This window comes from Cupressus sempervirens, chromosome 9, assembly GCF_028749045.1.
Source record: "Cupressus sempervirens isolate cs-2001-9-10 chromosome 9, ASM2874904v1, whole genome shotgun sequence".
In the NCBI taxonomy this organism is placed as follows: Eukaryota; Viridiplantae; Streptophyta; class Pinopsida; order Cupressales; family Cupressaceae; genus Cupressus; species Cupressus sempervirens.
The window spans coordinates 554,041,708-554,059,121 of record NC_143126.1 but is presented as its reverse complement, the minus strand read 5'-3'; the positions used below and the strand labels follow the sequence as shown (position 1 = coordinate 554,059,121).

Below are 17,414 nucleotides of genomic sequence, written 5' to 3'. Positions count from 1 at the left end.
TTGGAAGTGTGGTAACTCAACAAATACATTCAACAAATCAGAGGACTGTTAATGGAATTTGAAGATTTTAAGGTTTCCCATACTTACCGAGACGCAAATAGGGTGGCGGACAAGCTGGCCAATATGGGCACAAATACAGCTTTGGGGATTCAGAATAAAATATACGAAGACCTTAGACTTCTCGTTTTAGATTGAGAAGAGGAAGTTATTATTAAGAGGCCAAAAATAAAAATACAACATTCTTGCTCATCATTTGGGGAATGCAACTTTCATTATGACTCCATCCCTGGATGGCATTCATCAAATAATGGTATGTAGAGATCACGATCTCCAGCACGGGTCAAATTGTGATATCATTTTTTGGCACCCAAGCGTATGCTTGCTTCCAGAGTATTCGAAGCAAGTTATTATAAGGAGGAAAGACAGGGTAATACACAAAGTTTCATACAAGGGAGGCGGATATGGAGGCGAGTTTTCCACTAGGATCAGAGAACCAAGCACAAACTTATGAAGGAAAGATTACAGTCCGGCGTTTGAAGAACATTTTCATGTTCAATGATCCGAATTTCTTGGAGGGCATACAGCAGATGTACGATTTGGAGGACTTGGATGACTATTGGAAGCGACGCTCGAATTTGGATGTGGCCTCACTTTTTGTGGCACTGGGCAACACCGCATAACAGCGCGTTAGCTCCAAGTCAACCCCTCCAACATCATCTTGTGAGGAAGAATCAAAAGAAAGGGGGTGAATCCACGGTAAAGGGCATGTGGGTGGATGCTTCATTGTTAGAAGAGGAGGGAGATAGCAACAGGAAGTGTCGTTGAGTTCCGCAGGGGATGCCAAGGCCAACATCTGTGTCAAGCGATCGATCCACTCCAACTTTCACACGGGAGGAGGCGGCTCGTTAGTTCAAGGACTAGCCACAGGATGCTAGTGGAGTTGGACAGTGTTAGCTCTTTGGGCACCTGTATGTTTTCTTTTTGGGTGATTAAGTAGGTTTGGGCAAATAGTGTTTGTGATAGGGTGTTAATGCTCTATTTTTTTGTACAAACAACTATGTATGGCCTTGGGGATGGGTAGATATATGTTAGTAAGGTCTTTGGCCAAACTTTGCATATAGCAATATTGTAATTCCTATCTTTAATATCAATACAAAATCATAATGTTACCTATCAAAAAAAAAAAATTACATTATTATCGTATTTTTATTATAAACCATATGTATTTTTTTAATAAATATTAGTGATCAAATTGTCTGATTTGATTGTAATTCAGATAGTCGAGAGAGCTTCATATTTGTTTGCAATGAAGAAATATGAGCCTCTAAGGAGTCCAGAAACGACCGTTTGCTTAAGCTCCCTCCGATAACCTTCCTGAAACTTCTGCTAGTTTCTACGCTTGCCCTAGAGCTTCGACAGTTTGTTTGAGTGAGGAGTAACGTATAATGGTGCGGTCTAATGAGGGGGGCTTCGGGATCTATTTTTATGGAGTGGAAGGTCCCATGAAGTGAAAATGAAAATGCAATGTAATTAAATGGAATCTTTTCCTCAAAAATAGTTGCACCTACTTTTTAGGGTGCAAATTTGAGCAGGTGGAAAATGTGGGGGGCTACAAATTGCCCCACCAACTTAGGCTTTTTGTCTGCCACTTGTCAATTATATTTTTTTTTTTAATTCTTATCCATAAAAATATTCAATTGTTTAGTCATGTAAATTGGCAAAGATGAATAAAATAATTCATGAGACTACCTGCTTCCATAAATTGTGGAGGGTTAAATCTTTAAGAATAGACTCCACTTAATAACTCATGGGACCTCCAACTTTAAAATAATCCTAAAATGTCTCAATAGCACCCACTGAATTTTTTAAGGAAGCCCCCTCCATGAGACTGCACCCTATGGCAACCAATGATTTGTTTGTAAAGGCGACCACTGTAGCACACCCGTTTTACTCCATAGCCAAATCAGAGTATGACACTTCATTTTTTAGGGCTTTTTGGGGCTTTTTCAAGGGGTTTGATGCGAATAGCTGTGTTCTTTGTGTCTTTTTAAAGGTGCACTAAGAAGAAGAATGTTAACCATTAGTGGAAGATTGATTTAGAAAGCTCTTCCCTAAGCACGACCACTGGCATATTCATAGACAAATCCACAGAAATCTGGAACTCTGCCTACTTCAAATTCATAGTCAATTGTAAAAATTATTGTATTAAAAGTAATGAGGACACTCTGAAAAGTAGGAACAAGCTGGAAATTTTCCTTATCACTACAAGGCGATCAGTAATTCCAAAAAACTGTACCAAGTTTGTCACATAATAATAAAGGAATTTATAGAACCTGATATGAGTTTCTACATCTTAAGAATGTGGTCCATATTTAGCAAACAGGGCAGTCAAGCAATGTGCATAAATCCTATGAATGGACGAAGTTCAAAGCATTCAAAAAGATAGTAGTATCATAAGAATAAAATCTTAGAAATCACCTTTGTTCGATGGACATCCTGCTGCTGGGCTCTTTTGCTACACTTATGCCAACCTTTCCCCTAAGGAGGCAGCTCCTGCCTGCAGCAAATATTATTCAGATGCCAATTAAAATCTTATTTTCTCAGTTAAAAGCTGTGTGATTCAGATGTATGAAAGTTGAATGGAAATGGAAAGAAATCTTAAGTAAGATAACAATTAAACCTAGGATACGAAGAAAATCAAATGGCATCAACACCCACAATGATCAAGTGAAACAACATACTCCATTGCACAACAACAAAGTCTACCATGGACTGCCACGCCGAGCTTCCCAAGTGCAAGGATTCTCCGACTGCGGCAACAGTAATCGATGCATGCACAAATAATTAGGGTTGCAGACATTGAAAACAAATGCTTTTGAGAACACTCCATAAATTTAATTCTTCAATATCCAAAATTTATTTTTACCCTAGCAAAATTACTACTGATCAATAAAAAATAGTAATGAGGGATTAAATTAATTTTGAAATTAATTAATTTGAGAACTTTAGAAATTGTCTAATTGTAATTATTAAATTAATTCTGGCACCCAAATTGGAACATTAGTTATCGGACTAACAACAACATAATGGAGCATCTGGCCATCTTGTTTTTGAAATTAAAAGCGACCAAAACAAGGGGGTTCGCCCATACAAGCAAAACGTTGGTAACCAGCGAATTACCAGCAGAACCACCAGTAGACAAAAGACTAACTAAACATCAAAAACCAGTAGTCTGCAAGAACCAACAGAGAAATAGAACACTAAGCTAACACCAACCAGAGAAAACTAGAAAACTACGAAAGTTTATCATAACCAAAATTGGTAACATCGGCCAACCCGAGTCCTAATAACAGTTGTAAACCAGCAAAACCTTAGCCAACAATAAAACATAAAAAGTCTTGGATCCAAGGATCCCACTAAACTTAAAACAACTTAATTTTCTTTTTTCCCTTTCCCCTTCGCATCCAGCAGAATCTGTGCCCAGTCATCCGCAAGGAACTTGAAGAGCAACTTGTGGTCTTCCATGTCCATACCCGTGTCCTCCTTTTCCTGTGCCAGCAACTACAGGGTGGTGGCAGTAGCATGTGTAACTTTGAGGCCGAATTTGGAGAAGGTAAAAAACCCTTCCTCCAAAGTTTTAACCCTCCTTTCCAATTTGGTATATCGTTCATGCAACCTCTCAGCCCCTTCTTTAGTCTTCACTTCCACCTTTATAGCTTCCTCTTTAGCATTCTGGTCTTGGAAATCCTCCTGCAAAACCCTTGGGTTAGAGGAAACCTTATAATTATCTTTAACGGGGGAGGAAATAGTTATGGAGGAGGTGTCCATTCTGTTGCTCTCTTCACAAAAGGTAATGGGTTTAAGGGAGAAGCTAGCAATCACATGGGTGATCTCCATATTCACAGCATTACCAGCACACGCCTGGGTCTAGGCATTATTCATCGAGTTGTACCCCAAGTTAAAACTTTTATCCCCCTCATCCTTGCCATCCTCCTTCTTGGAGTTGGAAATATCTTCCTCCTCCCTCCCTTCATTATTATTTTCAGAACTATCTTCTTCAACCTCCTCAACTGGGACTCTAATGGACTTATGTTTACACCTAGCCTAAGATTGTGTAAGCCTACCAGATCTCCTCCTAGCCTTACCCCCTGTCTCCTCCTCTGAAACCTCAACATCAACCTCACCCGATTTTTCAATTTTAATTTTTTAACTTCTTGTTTCCTTTTTGTTCCACTGTTATATCAAGTTTTTTCTTTTTCTTGATTTCCCTACCAGGGGAGGGTTGGGGGGTGTGGATTTTGGTGCCCGTATTGGAGCTTGGGGGTGAATTCTGGCGATGGCGTTGGTTATCAACCACCATCACCCTCGAGGGGCATAGGGTAAAGTGAAACTAATAGAGGCGAAAAATTAAACCTTGATGAATTATGATAAAATTTAAATCTTTACTCCTTTTTCCCCTAACATCAGCTACCATATCCTTAAGAGAATGCAGGAGGTAAAAAGGGATAGAAATGAAATCCCTATTCCAAAATTGATTTAACAAAGGGAAATGATAGTAATAGTAGACACTGACCCTGCCCTCCAACGTTAGATACCTCATAAGGACCAGGCACAAATCATCCAATGGGGCGGACAGCTTGTCTCTTTTAAACCCTCCTCTATAACGAATTGGCTCCTCATCATCCGCACAAAAGCTATTCATACTGGCCTCATTAGTGACTTTGGTTACCTTTCTCCATTTTTTCCCCTTCATTGAGAGGCCATTCGCCATGGCAATCACTTCCTCAGTGACTTGGAATGTGATTCCATTAATGGTGACCTTTCTATCATTCCAACCATTAACAAACTAGAGCGCATAGTTCTTGTCGTACCCTGCCATCAACTATATGTAGGGCAAAAAACCCCCCTTCCTTCAAAAGAAACCAGGTGACCATCCTATCTTTAAAATTCTCAATTTTCATGGGTTCCAGCCTATTCAAGTCCCCTCCCATCTCAATTTCACCAGTTTCTGATTCCCCTTCTTCAGTAATATGCATTTGAACTTTCTCAATTGCAATTTTTCTACAACTACTCTTCGCCTTAAACCCTTTAACAACAAAATATAATTTGCAGACCCCTGCTTGATGCACTCCCAAATCCCATGTGAGATTATGATGGGATTCGTGAATGTATAAAATCATAATTTTCACCTCTCGACGTTTTCTGACAACTTGATTAATGATATCTTTTGTACTTCCAATTGGGAAGTAATTTAAAACTCGCCATGGGTTACCATAATTATGGAATGACATCTTTCTTGATTCGTAATCACTCCTATTACCATTTGTACAGCCACGTCTTTCCATTATTTCCAAAAAGCCATTGTTAAATTTAGCGAACATAATTACCTTGTTGCCAAATTTGGCCCTACTTTTAGAATTTATAGTCAACATCATATACTATTCCCGCCTCTTTCCTTGATTATCAACGACTTAATATCTTCGTTGAGATCAACCCAATTCCTCCAGCACATGAGTGTCATTGCATTGAACCCCATGGCTACCGCCACATCTGCCACCTTATTGCCTTCCCTGTAAATGTGCTACAGGTGGACACTTTCCATTCCGTTCAAGACTTGTTTGATATCCATAATGGTATTTTGAATATTCCAGCCTAGTCTAGCCACTCCTTTAACTAAGTCAATGATTAATTTGGAGTCCCCCTCAATTGTTAACTCCTTAATTTTCATTTCCCTAGCCAGTTAAAGTCCCCATAACAATGCCATGGCCTCAGCCAAGTTATTGCTTCCAATTCCCACATTTCCAGTATATACCAACAGCACATCACCATTCCTGTCCCACAACACACCTCCCACTACTCCTAATCCTCCACTAGCAGCACCATCGAAGTTCAATTTATATTGCGTTGGGGTGGGGGGTCTTCATCTCATCTGTTGTCTCATCATCATCTTTGAGTTATCAAATAGGTAGAAATCCTCATGACAACCCCATTTTTCAGCAACTAGGCCTTCATGTTTAACTGGTTCTTCCTTTGGCATTTTACATTTAGCCACTCTTAAATTTTCCTTCAACAATTTATCCATAATTCCAAAAACTACTTCCTCCAGTTTACTCTCCTCCCTGAATAATCTATTATTTCTTTCTTTCCATATGTGCTAGCAAACATATGGAGGAACAATTTTCCATAGAAAAACTAATCTAGGGTGATCAAAGGGGCAGCACCAATTCTCCACAAACTGTCCTAAATTATCTTTCATAACCCATTCCAAACCGAATCTTTTCCAAACCTTAGCCTAAATCCCTAAAGCATACTAGCATTCTAAGAAAAGGTGGGAGATACTTTCTTCCTTTTCTTTACAAAGACAACAGTGATTTGTAATATAAAAACCCCTTCTTTTCAAGTTGTTCAAAGTCAAGATTTTACCATGCTGAACCATCCACCAAAAGAAATTAATTTTAGGAATGAGGTCAGTAATCCATACCTTCTACCACAATGTTGGGCAACAGTCCTTAACAAACATGAGTGCGTATGTAGATTTGACCGAGAAGTTACCAGCTGGAGTTAAGTCCCAAGCCATAGTATCCACCTGAGGTAGTAAGGGGAGTCTCTATTCCTTTATCAACTCTTCCAACTCCTCGATGAGAAGAATATCCTCCTAGGAGTAGTCTTCCTTGCAAAGCTTCTTCCACCTCCTCCCCTGATCAATATAGTCTCTGACTTTTCCCCCCACGTCTTCTTTAAGGAATTCCATCAATCTTTTGAATTTACTGAAGACCAGCGGTTTCCCACCCATCCACCTATCTTCCCAAAATCTGATATTGAAACCATTCCCCACAATCCACCTTAAACCTTCTCTCAATAAACTCCTATTCCTAACAACATTCTGCCATATTTGTGAACCTCCTGGGAGGTCGTTACTAAATAGATTCCACTCAAAGGAGGTATTAGACAAATACTTAGCTTTCATGATATTGCCCCAATCTATATTCTCTTCAGCCAGTCTCCATCCATTTTTCGTAAGGAGAGCTTTGTTAAGGTCCCGAAGCCTTCTTACACCCAACCCCCCCTTAATCTTTGGTTTGCACACCTCCTCCCAATTTACTAAATTCAATTTATTTTTCTCCTCTGTCCCTGACCAAAGGAAATTCCTTTGTATTCTCTCAATTTTCTCCGCCATGGTTTGATTGATTTTGAAAATGGATAAGAAGTAAATAGGGATACCCTAAAGAGCAGCAAAGAGCAATTGTAATTTTCCAGCATTCCTTAATATCCTCCCTTTCCACCCTGCAAGCTTCCTCTAAATTCTCTCCACTATAGTAATCCAGAAATCATTACTCACTTCCTTAGTAGTAAGTGGTAATTCGAGATAAGTATCCAGGAGGCTAGCAGATTGGCATTCCAAAATGTTTCTTATCCTCCTTTGTAGTGAGGCTTCAATATTAAAGAAATAGATCTTACTCTTGTGGTAATTCACTCTCTGCCCTGAACTTTCTTCACAATTATGTAAAATCATCTTCCAAGCTTCTGCCTCCCTAACTGAAGATTCTCTAAATAGGAAAGTGTCATCAACAAATTGTTGAATGACCTCAGTTTCAGCAGTAGTAGCAGTAGTAGCCATCTTGTTGTTTGCATTCATAGCTAATATTAAATCGAACCCAGAAACAAGAATTCATTATCATGGATTGTGGAAATCTTATATCACTTATCAAGAACCTTCATGGGAGGGAATTATTGATTAAAGTCATTGGTTCTCTTGCATCTTGATAATGGGTCATGTAATATAATCTGAAACATTGATGGTAAACAATTGCTACACAATCGTATCTAGAAATAAGAATTCATTTTCATAGATTGTGGAAATTTAATATCACTTATCGAACACTTCATGGGAGGGAATTATTGGCTAAAGTCCTTGGTTCTCTTGCACCGTGATGATGAATCATGTAGTATGATCTAAAACATGGATGGTAAAAAATTGCTACACAATCAAACCCAAAAACAAGAATTCATTATCATGGATTGTGGAAATCTGATTTCACTTAATATTAAATGGTCATTGGAATTTTTACATGCCTCATTGGGGTAGGCAATGCCTAATACTAATTACTGTTATTAGAGGACATGACCTTTAAAAGATGGACAAATGATTAGTTTATCAAGTGGGAGTTCATGTTATTTGGCAAGCAAGAGTGTGTAATTTTTAATAGTAATATTAATGAGCACAACATGATATAAAGCAATGAAAGCAACATAAATGTAAGAAATTATTGATTTCTACATTGAAAATAAATGTTAAATATACAATGTCTTTGAGAAGTGAAATTATAGCAATTACAATATGAAAATATAGTTTAAAATAGGATATTTTAAAGAATGTTTGGAAAATTGGTTTTCAACCTTGTTTCTTAGATAATAGCTTTTAGCTTTCATTTTTTAAATACGTGAACAAATAATATGCTTATAAAGCATTAGACAAGTGATTTTGCTACAAAGTGATTCATAATATTTATAGTGTTGTTTAGAAGGAAATATAGTAGATATGAAATGTTGATGAAGGCAAATAAGAGGGAAGTATTGGAATTTAAAATTAAATTTGTTACCTTTCGAAAGATTATGTGGGAGAAGTTATTTGAGGTTGAATGATGACACAAACATGTGCATTATTAGTAGGTGCTCTTAATATTTGAATTAAAGTTCTCAATAAAATATGGTTTGTTATTTTCAAGGAAATGTATGAAGTGAAGAGTTCTTTCTAAAGTTTTTAAAGTATTGATGCATTTCAATGAAGAGTGCACTTTGGTTGTGGTGTCATGTTATATTTAATTTGGTTGAATATTATTTTCCAACCTATGAGAAAACAAGAAAGTAGAGAATTTGAAGTTATACAAGAAAGTTGCAAGGAGTACTATGTGAGGGATTTGGGGGTGTGGTGAGGTAATAAATGTGCTCATATGACAACAAACAACCAATCCATATCTCAAATGCATGCACCATGGAGGCTTCAATCACCTTATAGTTTACCTACATACCACGTATATGTAGGATCAAGACACCTCAGATCCACAATCATTGTATGATATGTAGTTATGATTTGTCTATGTTTAAATATAGATGTGTTTGAAGGGGACCTCTTTTGGGACATTTGCCACCTCCAAACAATTATTCATCATTATACACCCAGTATATATTCCTTGCCCAAACTGACTAATTTTAGCTCAAGGAATATTGTCAAACACTTGTATGCTACTTCTCAATGCTAAGAAATTTAGAATGCCCACAAATGATATTACAATGCCTCTTACAATGAACTAATATGCAAGTGCATTTCTTTTGGTATTTTCAATGTATATACATGGAGACTAGATGTGGAATGCATACCTACAACCAACTAACATTTTGACAAACAATTGACATACAACTATTATGTTGATCATATATGCTATTAGATGGACATTTTGCCAAACAAATAGTATGCAACATGTATCTCCTTTGTTGAATTCATTCTCATGTACTATGTTGCTATGAGTTTGCTAAGACAAATGGGCTTACAATAATGACTACAGTAATGCCAAAATCTGATTTTTAATTATCACAGCAAAATCATATGCCTAAAAATTACAATGCTAACTACTAATAGTTGCAAGGGGAAGCTGATAATAGTGATGCCCAAGAAAGGAGATGAATCAAACATAAATACTGTAGAGTGACATCATGTACTATAGCAACCAAAATGTATTCTCCAATTTAAGCACAATTAGAACTCCTAAATTGAAGCTCTCCTGAATACCAAATTTAGTGGATATTTCACCACCTCAAATGGTTGCAACACTAAAGAGTTGACGTTCTGCAATGGTTGACTAAAATTAGAAACTTTGGTTTCTTCTCCCAAGTTCTTATCAAATGCAATTCATAATAATCGGATGATTAACAATGAAGCTCTCACCTCTATTTATTATTTTCCTTCACCCTTCTAGAAGGAAGTAAAATATTATTTAATTGCTTTCTCTGAAAGCTTCCCCCTTTCCAATACAATTATTAGTTGTATTTCTGGAAAATGCACTCTCTAGAAGCTTCTCCCTTGCAATACAATAATTAATTGTGCTTCTAAAAAATTAAATTAATTAAATATAAAGTCACCTTTTAATTTTAATTTATTCAATGACTCTATAAGAAATTAATTTAATCAATTTCTCCTTATTTCTCCACTTAGCCTTTAGAGAATGTAAAGGTTAAGAACTCCACTGAGATGCTAAAAAGATGGGGACATTATAGTCCGCCCTCCCTAAAATTACTTGTCCTTAAGAAACTTCAAGTCTGGATGCTACAAAATCTCCTCATTCTCCCATGTCGCATCCCCTACTGGTAGGTCCTTCCATTTCACCAAATACTCCCTTATAGTACGTCGCCTCAAGTTCCTTTCCCTGAAATCAATGATAACCTCTGGCACCAATATCAATTTTCCCTCATCATCCAAGGGTGGAAGCACTATAGAATGAACAATATGATGTCCTAGTGCCTTCTTGAGGCATGACACGTGAAAAATGTTGTGCACCTTGCTCTTTGCCAACAAATCTAACTCATAAGCCACCTCTCCCACTTTCCTGATAATCCTGAATGGACCATAGTGTCGTGGCTTAAGTTTCTCAGCACAACTCTTCTTAAGAGTGGATTGACAGTAAGGTTGCAACATAAGATGCACCATATCTCCAACCTCAAAAGTTTGCTTAGTCATCTTCTGGTCTGCATACTGTGTCTACTAATTATGTGCCTTGGTTATATTATCCTCGAGAGTCTTAACAATGTGTTCACTCTCCTATAACAAATCACCTACACTGGGCACTCTACTATCACTCAAAAGTAGATCCATAAAATTGGATGCCCCATACCCATATAGGGCCATAAAAGGTGACATTTGAATAGACATGTGATGAATGGTATCATAACAATACTCACAGGGATAAATCCACTTTACCCATGGCTTCTGTTGCCCTGCTATATAATTTCTGAGATATCCCTCCACCCATTTATTCACTATCTCCATCTAACCATCTATCTAAGGGTGGTAGCTAGTACTCGAAGTGAGCTTTGTCGCACACAACCTGAATAGCTCTTGCCAAAAGTGACTCATAAGCCCATTGTCTCTGTCACTCACAATGCTCCCAGATAAGCCATGTAATCTGAATATCTCCTTGAAGAACAACTTTGCCACCTATGTAGCAATGTATGTAGCAGTGATTGGAAAGAAATGTGCAAACTTTGTAAGGTGATCCACAACTACATATATGCAGTCCCTACCTTGGGCTCTAGGCAGTCCTATGATGAAGTCCATAGATAAACACTCCCACTTCCTATCAAGAATCAGAAGTGGTTGAAGTAAACCAGTTGGATAGGAGTGTTCCTGCTTATTCTGCTGGTAGGTGGGACACTCCCTAACATACTAAAGTACCTCTACTTTGAGCCCTTTCCATGTGAAATGCTCTCCAATATGTTGATATGTCTTGTAAAAACTAGGATGTCCTGCCATAGGTTGAATCATGAAAAGATTTCGAAACCATCCTCCTCACTATTAAGCCTGGAGCCAAAAATACTTGCCCTTTATAAATGATGAGCTCATTCACAAGGGTGTATCTATTGTCTCGAATAGTTCCATCTATGAATCTAGTTTTCCATGCATCCTTTGCATACTCTACAAGGATCAATTGTCTCCAATCCTCCAATATATCTGTCAATAAGCTCAAATGGGGCCTATATGATAAAGCATCAGCAACTACATTTTGTGTCCCCTTAAATATGTAATATCAAATTCATAGGACTGTAACCTACTCACCCACTTTTGCTACTTATCATTGAGATCTCACTGCCCCAAAAAGTGTTTTAGGCTATTATGGTCAGTTTTGATACAAAATTTGCTACCTACCAAATATTGCTTGAATTTAGCCAAAACATGCATAATGGCTAACATCTCCTTATCATAAACATTGAAGCTCCACTCTGGCCCTCTTAGTTTCCTTATCTCATAAGCAATAGGGTGCTTCTCTTATATAAGCACCACTCTGATGCCCTCTCTGAAAGCATCATAGTGTATCTCAAAAGGTTTACTAAAATCTAGTAACACTAACACTAGACAGGAAGTCATCAATTCCTTAAATTTTTCAAAACACTTTGGTGTCTCAAGAATCCACAAGAAAGCTCCCTTTCTCATCAAATTTGTCAAGGGTGTTGCATGCCTAGAATATCCATCCACAAACCTCTTGTAGAAACCACATAATCCCAGAAATCTTCTCAACTATGTAAGGTTCACTGGTGAAGGCCACTCCACAATGGCACGAATCTTTTCAGGATCCATGTGTACGCCTTCTGCACTGATGATGTGACCCAAATACAACAACTTTGTCATACCTAGATCACATTTCAACTCCTTTGCATACAAGGACTCTATGCCCAATATATCCAACACCGTGACCAAGTGTTCCTCCCAAGATCTATTGTACACCAAGATATCATCGAAGAAGAAAAGTACAAAATTCCTCAACTGAGGATGAGAAACCCTATTCCTTGTTGCTTGAAAAGTAGCAGGTGCATTAATTAGCCCAAATGGCATAACTACAAACTCAAAATGACCACAATGACATATAAAAGTTGTTGTCTCGATGTCCTACTCTCTAACTTTGACTGGTGATAACCTAATCTCAAATCTATTTTTGAGAAGAGGCAAGCTCCATGAAGCTCATCTATCAACTCATTGATCCTGGGAACAAGGTACCTATTTTTTATTTTCTTCCTATTAAGCATCCTATAATCAATGCACATCCTCAATGTCCCATCCTTCTTGTTCACCAACACCATTGAAGAAGCGAAAGGAGACTTACTTGGACTAATGTGGCCCATAGCAAGTAACTCCTTTATGGTTTTTTCAATTTCATCCCTCAACCTCTTTCAGATGCCTATAAGGTGTAATGGGCTTAGCTACCTTCTCTAACTCAATGATGTGCTCAATACCCCTGTCTGGTGGTCTACCTAGTGGAATGTCACTGAACACCTTAGAGTGTTTAATTCTAAGCTCCTAAATATTAGGAGGATATTCAGTCTTTTGTTATCCCTCATGTGATGGCATTAACATGCACTCTGCTGCCCACTCTACTTGATCATGTCGAATCAATCTAGCTATCCTTTGGAAAGAGACCATTATGAAATATATTGAGATAATGGGTGTTGCACACATTGCATAATATTGTTATATTTTATTTTATTACGTAATGTTGTGCCTAGATGGACGTGCAACATGTAAAGATTCCCATAGAATATTCTTGATGAGTTGTATTGTAACATTGTGATAATATTTTATGTAATTATTTAATATTGGAGAAAAGAATTAAATGTCCAATATTAAATGTGGGGTCAGTGGGTTAGGTAGCACATGGTTTTAACACATGGTTTATGTAATACCACTTGGTGGTTTTGTGGGACTTGCCATTATATAAGCAGCCACAAGGGTAGTTGTTGGTGTGACAAGGAGAAGAATAAGAGTGAGAAAGGCAAGAGTCGAGCGGGACAAGGCTTGACAAGTTAGCCAAGGGAGAATTTGTGAAGGTTGGAAGCATGACATGGGATGTGTGGATTCATGCTTGTTCACATAGTTTGCTCAGTTGTGGAGATGGCCATGAAGACTTCTATGGTTGTATGGCAGTGGTATTTTTGCTTAATAATATATGGTGATGGATGCTTTTGGAGGCTGGGTTTTTTCCCTCGATGAGGGTTTCCTAGGGTATATCTTGTGTCACAATTTTGTGGGTATGTTGTCTATTCTCTTGCATGTGAATTTTAATTCCATTTTTATTTCAAATCTATTATGGGTTATGTGGGAACAGTTATATTCTTTCTTGCCAATTTTCCTTACAAGTGGTATCAGAGCTATGGTTTTATTATTATAACCTTAGATTGAATCCATGGGAATGCATGAGAGGATAAAAAGAAAGGGCAAGATATATGAATGATTTATTGCAGATTTAAGGGTTTTGGGTTTGATGTTATGATGGGATGTTAAAAGATTTGGGCATGTGAAATTGATATATAATATGCCCTAGTTTGGCCATGTTCAGAAGAAATGAAAGAGTTTTTTGGTTTCAGCCCATGATGGCCGTCAAATTTAATCCCATCAAAATTTTCGTCACAAAAAAAAATAAAAATGAAAAATCGCACTGAAAATGGTAAAAAGACTATCTTAGTAAAACGACCATAAATTTCTCTTAGAATATCGGATTTCAGAGTTCTTACAAGCGTTGGAAAGCTAATTTAGAGCACTATAACTTGGTGTAGGTTTGGTTCTATGATTTTGAGATTTTGTTAGGTTTTAAGAGCCCTAAAGTCAGATTTTTTTTATTTTGAGCATGAATTAGGGCATAACTTTGGCATACAGAGCCGGATTTTGGACTTCGAGTAGTCAACGAAAAGCTCTTCTGAGATCTCTACACATTGGTTTAGATTTGGTGCAGGTTTGGCATGATTTATTTAGTGATATATTGATCTAAATAGTTTATAGATATATTTTGACTATGGTAACATTGTGAGTTTATGGCATTGAAGATTTAAGATTTGATGTCATTGTACACTCAGTTCATTATTCAGATTGGTCTCATGATGATATGGTTATCAATGTTTGGTTTGGATATGTATGATGACTTGTTGGGTCTACAAGTTGTGCAGTGTTGTAAGCAGTCTATACTTATAGGTTGCATTTATAGTTTGGTTATGAGTTGTCTTTGCCCATTGATCTTTCATTATTGATGCATATTCAGATTGGTGGCTTCGATTTGGGTTGTCTATGCCCTAAGTCACATGATTTGCTAATTTTTCTTCATGTAGAAAGGATGAGTTGTTGTTACCAGGTACAATCATGGTGGAGAATTGTGGTTGACTATTTTATGCTGACAAGTTAGACATATTGAGAGTCAGATGCTCGATTCATGGATGTGATCATGGTGCCATGGATTTTGGCATGACATGATTGGCTATACAGGTGCATCCTTGATGTTCATTAGCTTAGATTTTCTAATTCAGTTACGGTGGTATATCTTCTTGGTTGAGGATCATGCTTATTTGGTTTCTTTTGAGGAGCTCATGATGTGCACTTTGAGTTCTTTGATGGTTTGATGCCTTGGTTGATTCTCATGGTTAGAGGATGTATTTTTTTATTATTTATTTATTTATTTATTTATATTTTTTTTCCCTCATGGTGTCATGGATAGCTTGGATACATGGTTTAATGGGAGCTTGTGACAGTGATGGGGTGACAGTGCAAGATTAGTTTCCGATTTTGATTTGGATCTTCATGTAGGAAATGGATTTTATAATGCCATAGGTGACTTGGTACCATAGTTGAGTGGGAGTTGTTGGCATTGATATATTTATTGAGTGTTTGCAGATGTTGGAGGTTTGTCTTAGATCCTATTGCTGCAAAAGTGTCTTTGACATTTGTATGGTGCACTTGTTATCTTCATGGTGTGTGAAGATGGTTAGATCTTAAGGACTCATGGAGTTCTTGGTTATCTTCATGGTGTGTGGAGATGGTTGCATCTTGATGACTCACATGGTTCTTGGCAAAGGTGTGGTTTATGCTTTTATTTGGCATGTTATCCTTAGTGTGAGGATGGTTTCATTTTTATGTCATGGTATACCCTTGATACGCGTTTAGAGTTCTGACATGTTATAGTATGTTCATGTAAAGCATGTTATCTCTTTGGTTGAGATGGTTAGATCATGTTGTCATGTTTATGTTCCTGAGGTCATGGTTGAAACTTTGACATTGATCTTGGTTTAGTTTCTTGGTATTGAGTACACTGATCATAAGTTGGATACTTCATGATATTACTATGTTGCATTTGGATTTGGCATGGATTGATTGGTTATAGGTGCTCATGGATACTTAGAGATGGTGGTGATGTTGATTTCTCTTGGATTAGAGAAGTATTTGTTGGGATGGTTGATGGTTTCAACAGGAAGTCTGAGGGGCAGTCACCTGAGATGGACTTGAGAGGAGATTGTTCTTAGATGAGTCTTGGTTGGAGACTTGGGTATCTTGATGAGCATTCTCATTCCCCACTCTTGGTCTACTCGACGGTTTGCTACTTGAGAGGTATAGCCCATTGTTTTTTCTCAGGTGTATTATATTTATCTTTCATGGATATGGATCTTGAGCTATAGTACATGAGTTAGTTCTGGAGGGTTCATTTGAGAGATGGTTTACAATTGGTTATCTCCATTTTTCATATGTTGTTATGCTGGTTGAGTTTGGGAGATGGTTTTATATAGGGCATATTCCTTGGATTTGGAATGGGTTTTATGAGTTTGGTCTTCTTGTGAGAGGCTTACATCCATGATTAGTTATATGGTATGGTTTGGGTGTTGTTGAGGCTTCTTGTTGGGGTTTAATGGAGGAGACCATACTTGCATAGTTTACATCTAGAGGTGTGTGTGGAAGGACATGATACGGGTTATGATTTGCATGGTTTCTCTTAGTCTTGGTTATCTTCCTAGATGTTCAGTTTTGTTTACATTGGATTTGAGATTGGTTAGAGATTGTGATCACTAGTTTGTGCTTATGTATGTCATGTGAGAGATGACATGGTTATTCATTTATCTCTTTCCTCTGTTGGTTGTGGAGAATTTGAGAGACTATTGGAGACTTGTTACAAGAGTTGTTCTTGCAGAATATTAGTTTATGTATTGTGGATGTCCTTGATACTACATGGATTCACTTCTTTAAGATGTTGTGAGTGGATTGTTTATATATTTGACATTATCTTTTGCAGTGGGAGCTTCTTGGTATATATGTGGTAGGTATTGCTCTTGAGGCTTGTGATTGCAGGTTACAGATTGGCTATGTTGACAATATGAGATTCACTTTGCATACCTTTGGAGGTATGGATAGTTGGATGGGTTTGACACTTGCTATGGGTGCTATTTCAGCTATGGATATTTTGACAACTATAGATGCATGTGATTACCTTTGGATCAGGTTATTTGTGCTTAGAGGGATTGTTCCCTTGTTCATTTATGTGTCTACCGATTGACCCTATGTAATGTATACAAGAAGTGGGAGATTGTCGAGATAATGGGTGTTGCACACATTGCATAATATTGTTATATTTTATTTTATTATGTAATGTTGTGCCTAGATGGACGTGCAACATGTAAAGATTCCCATGGAACATTCTTGATGAGTTGTATTGTAACATTGTGATAATATTTTATGTAATTATTTAATATTGGGGAAAAGAATTAAATGTCCAATATTAAATGTGGGGTCAGTGGGTTAGGTAGCACATGGTTTATGTAATACCACTTGGTGGTTTTTGGGGACTTGCTACTATATAAGAAACCACAAGGGTAGTTGTTGGTGTGACAAGGAGAAGAAT

At 37.4% G+C, this 17,414-nt stretch overlaps 1 protein-coding gene across 12 annotated transcripts in view; it reads right to left on the bottom strand.

The window, feature by feature from the left end:
* Nucleotides 1-2,940, bottom strand: part of LOC149539850 (Nucleic acid-binding, OB-fold-like protein) — a 61,597-nt gene extending 58,657 nt beyond the window's left edge. For 3 of the 12 annotated variants that reach the window (XM_089801043.1, XM_089801045.1, XM_089801041.1), the window contains exons 1-2: nt 2,742-2,897; nt 2,479-2,557 (exon numbers count right to left, since the gene is read on the bottom strand). In XM_089801043.1, the coding sequence (XP_089657169.1) occupies nt 2,479-2,557; nt 2,742-2,769 (107 nt within the window). In that variant the 5' untranslated portion in view covers nt 2,770-2,897. Of the gene's footprint in view, nt 1-2,478; nt 2,558-2,680 lie in introns of all 12 variants that reach the window. The other 9 variants (XM_089801044.1, XM_089801042.1, XM_089801046.1 and 6 more) reach the window with 8 other exon arrangements.
* Between the last annotated feature and the right edge of the window lie 14,474 nt (nt 2,941-17,414).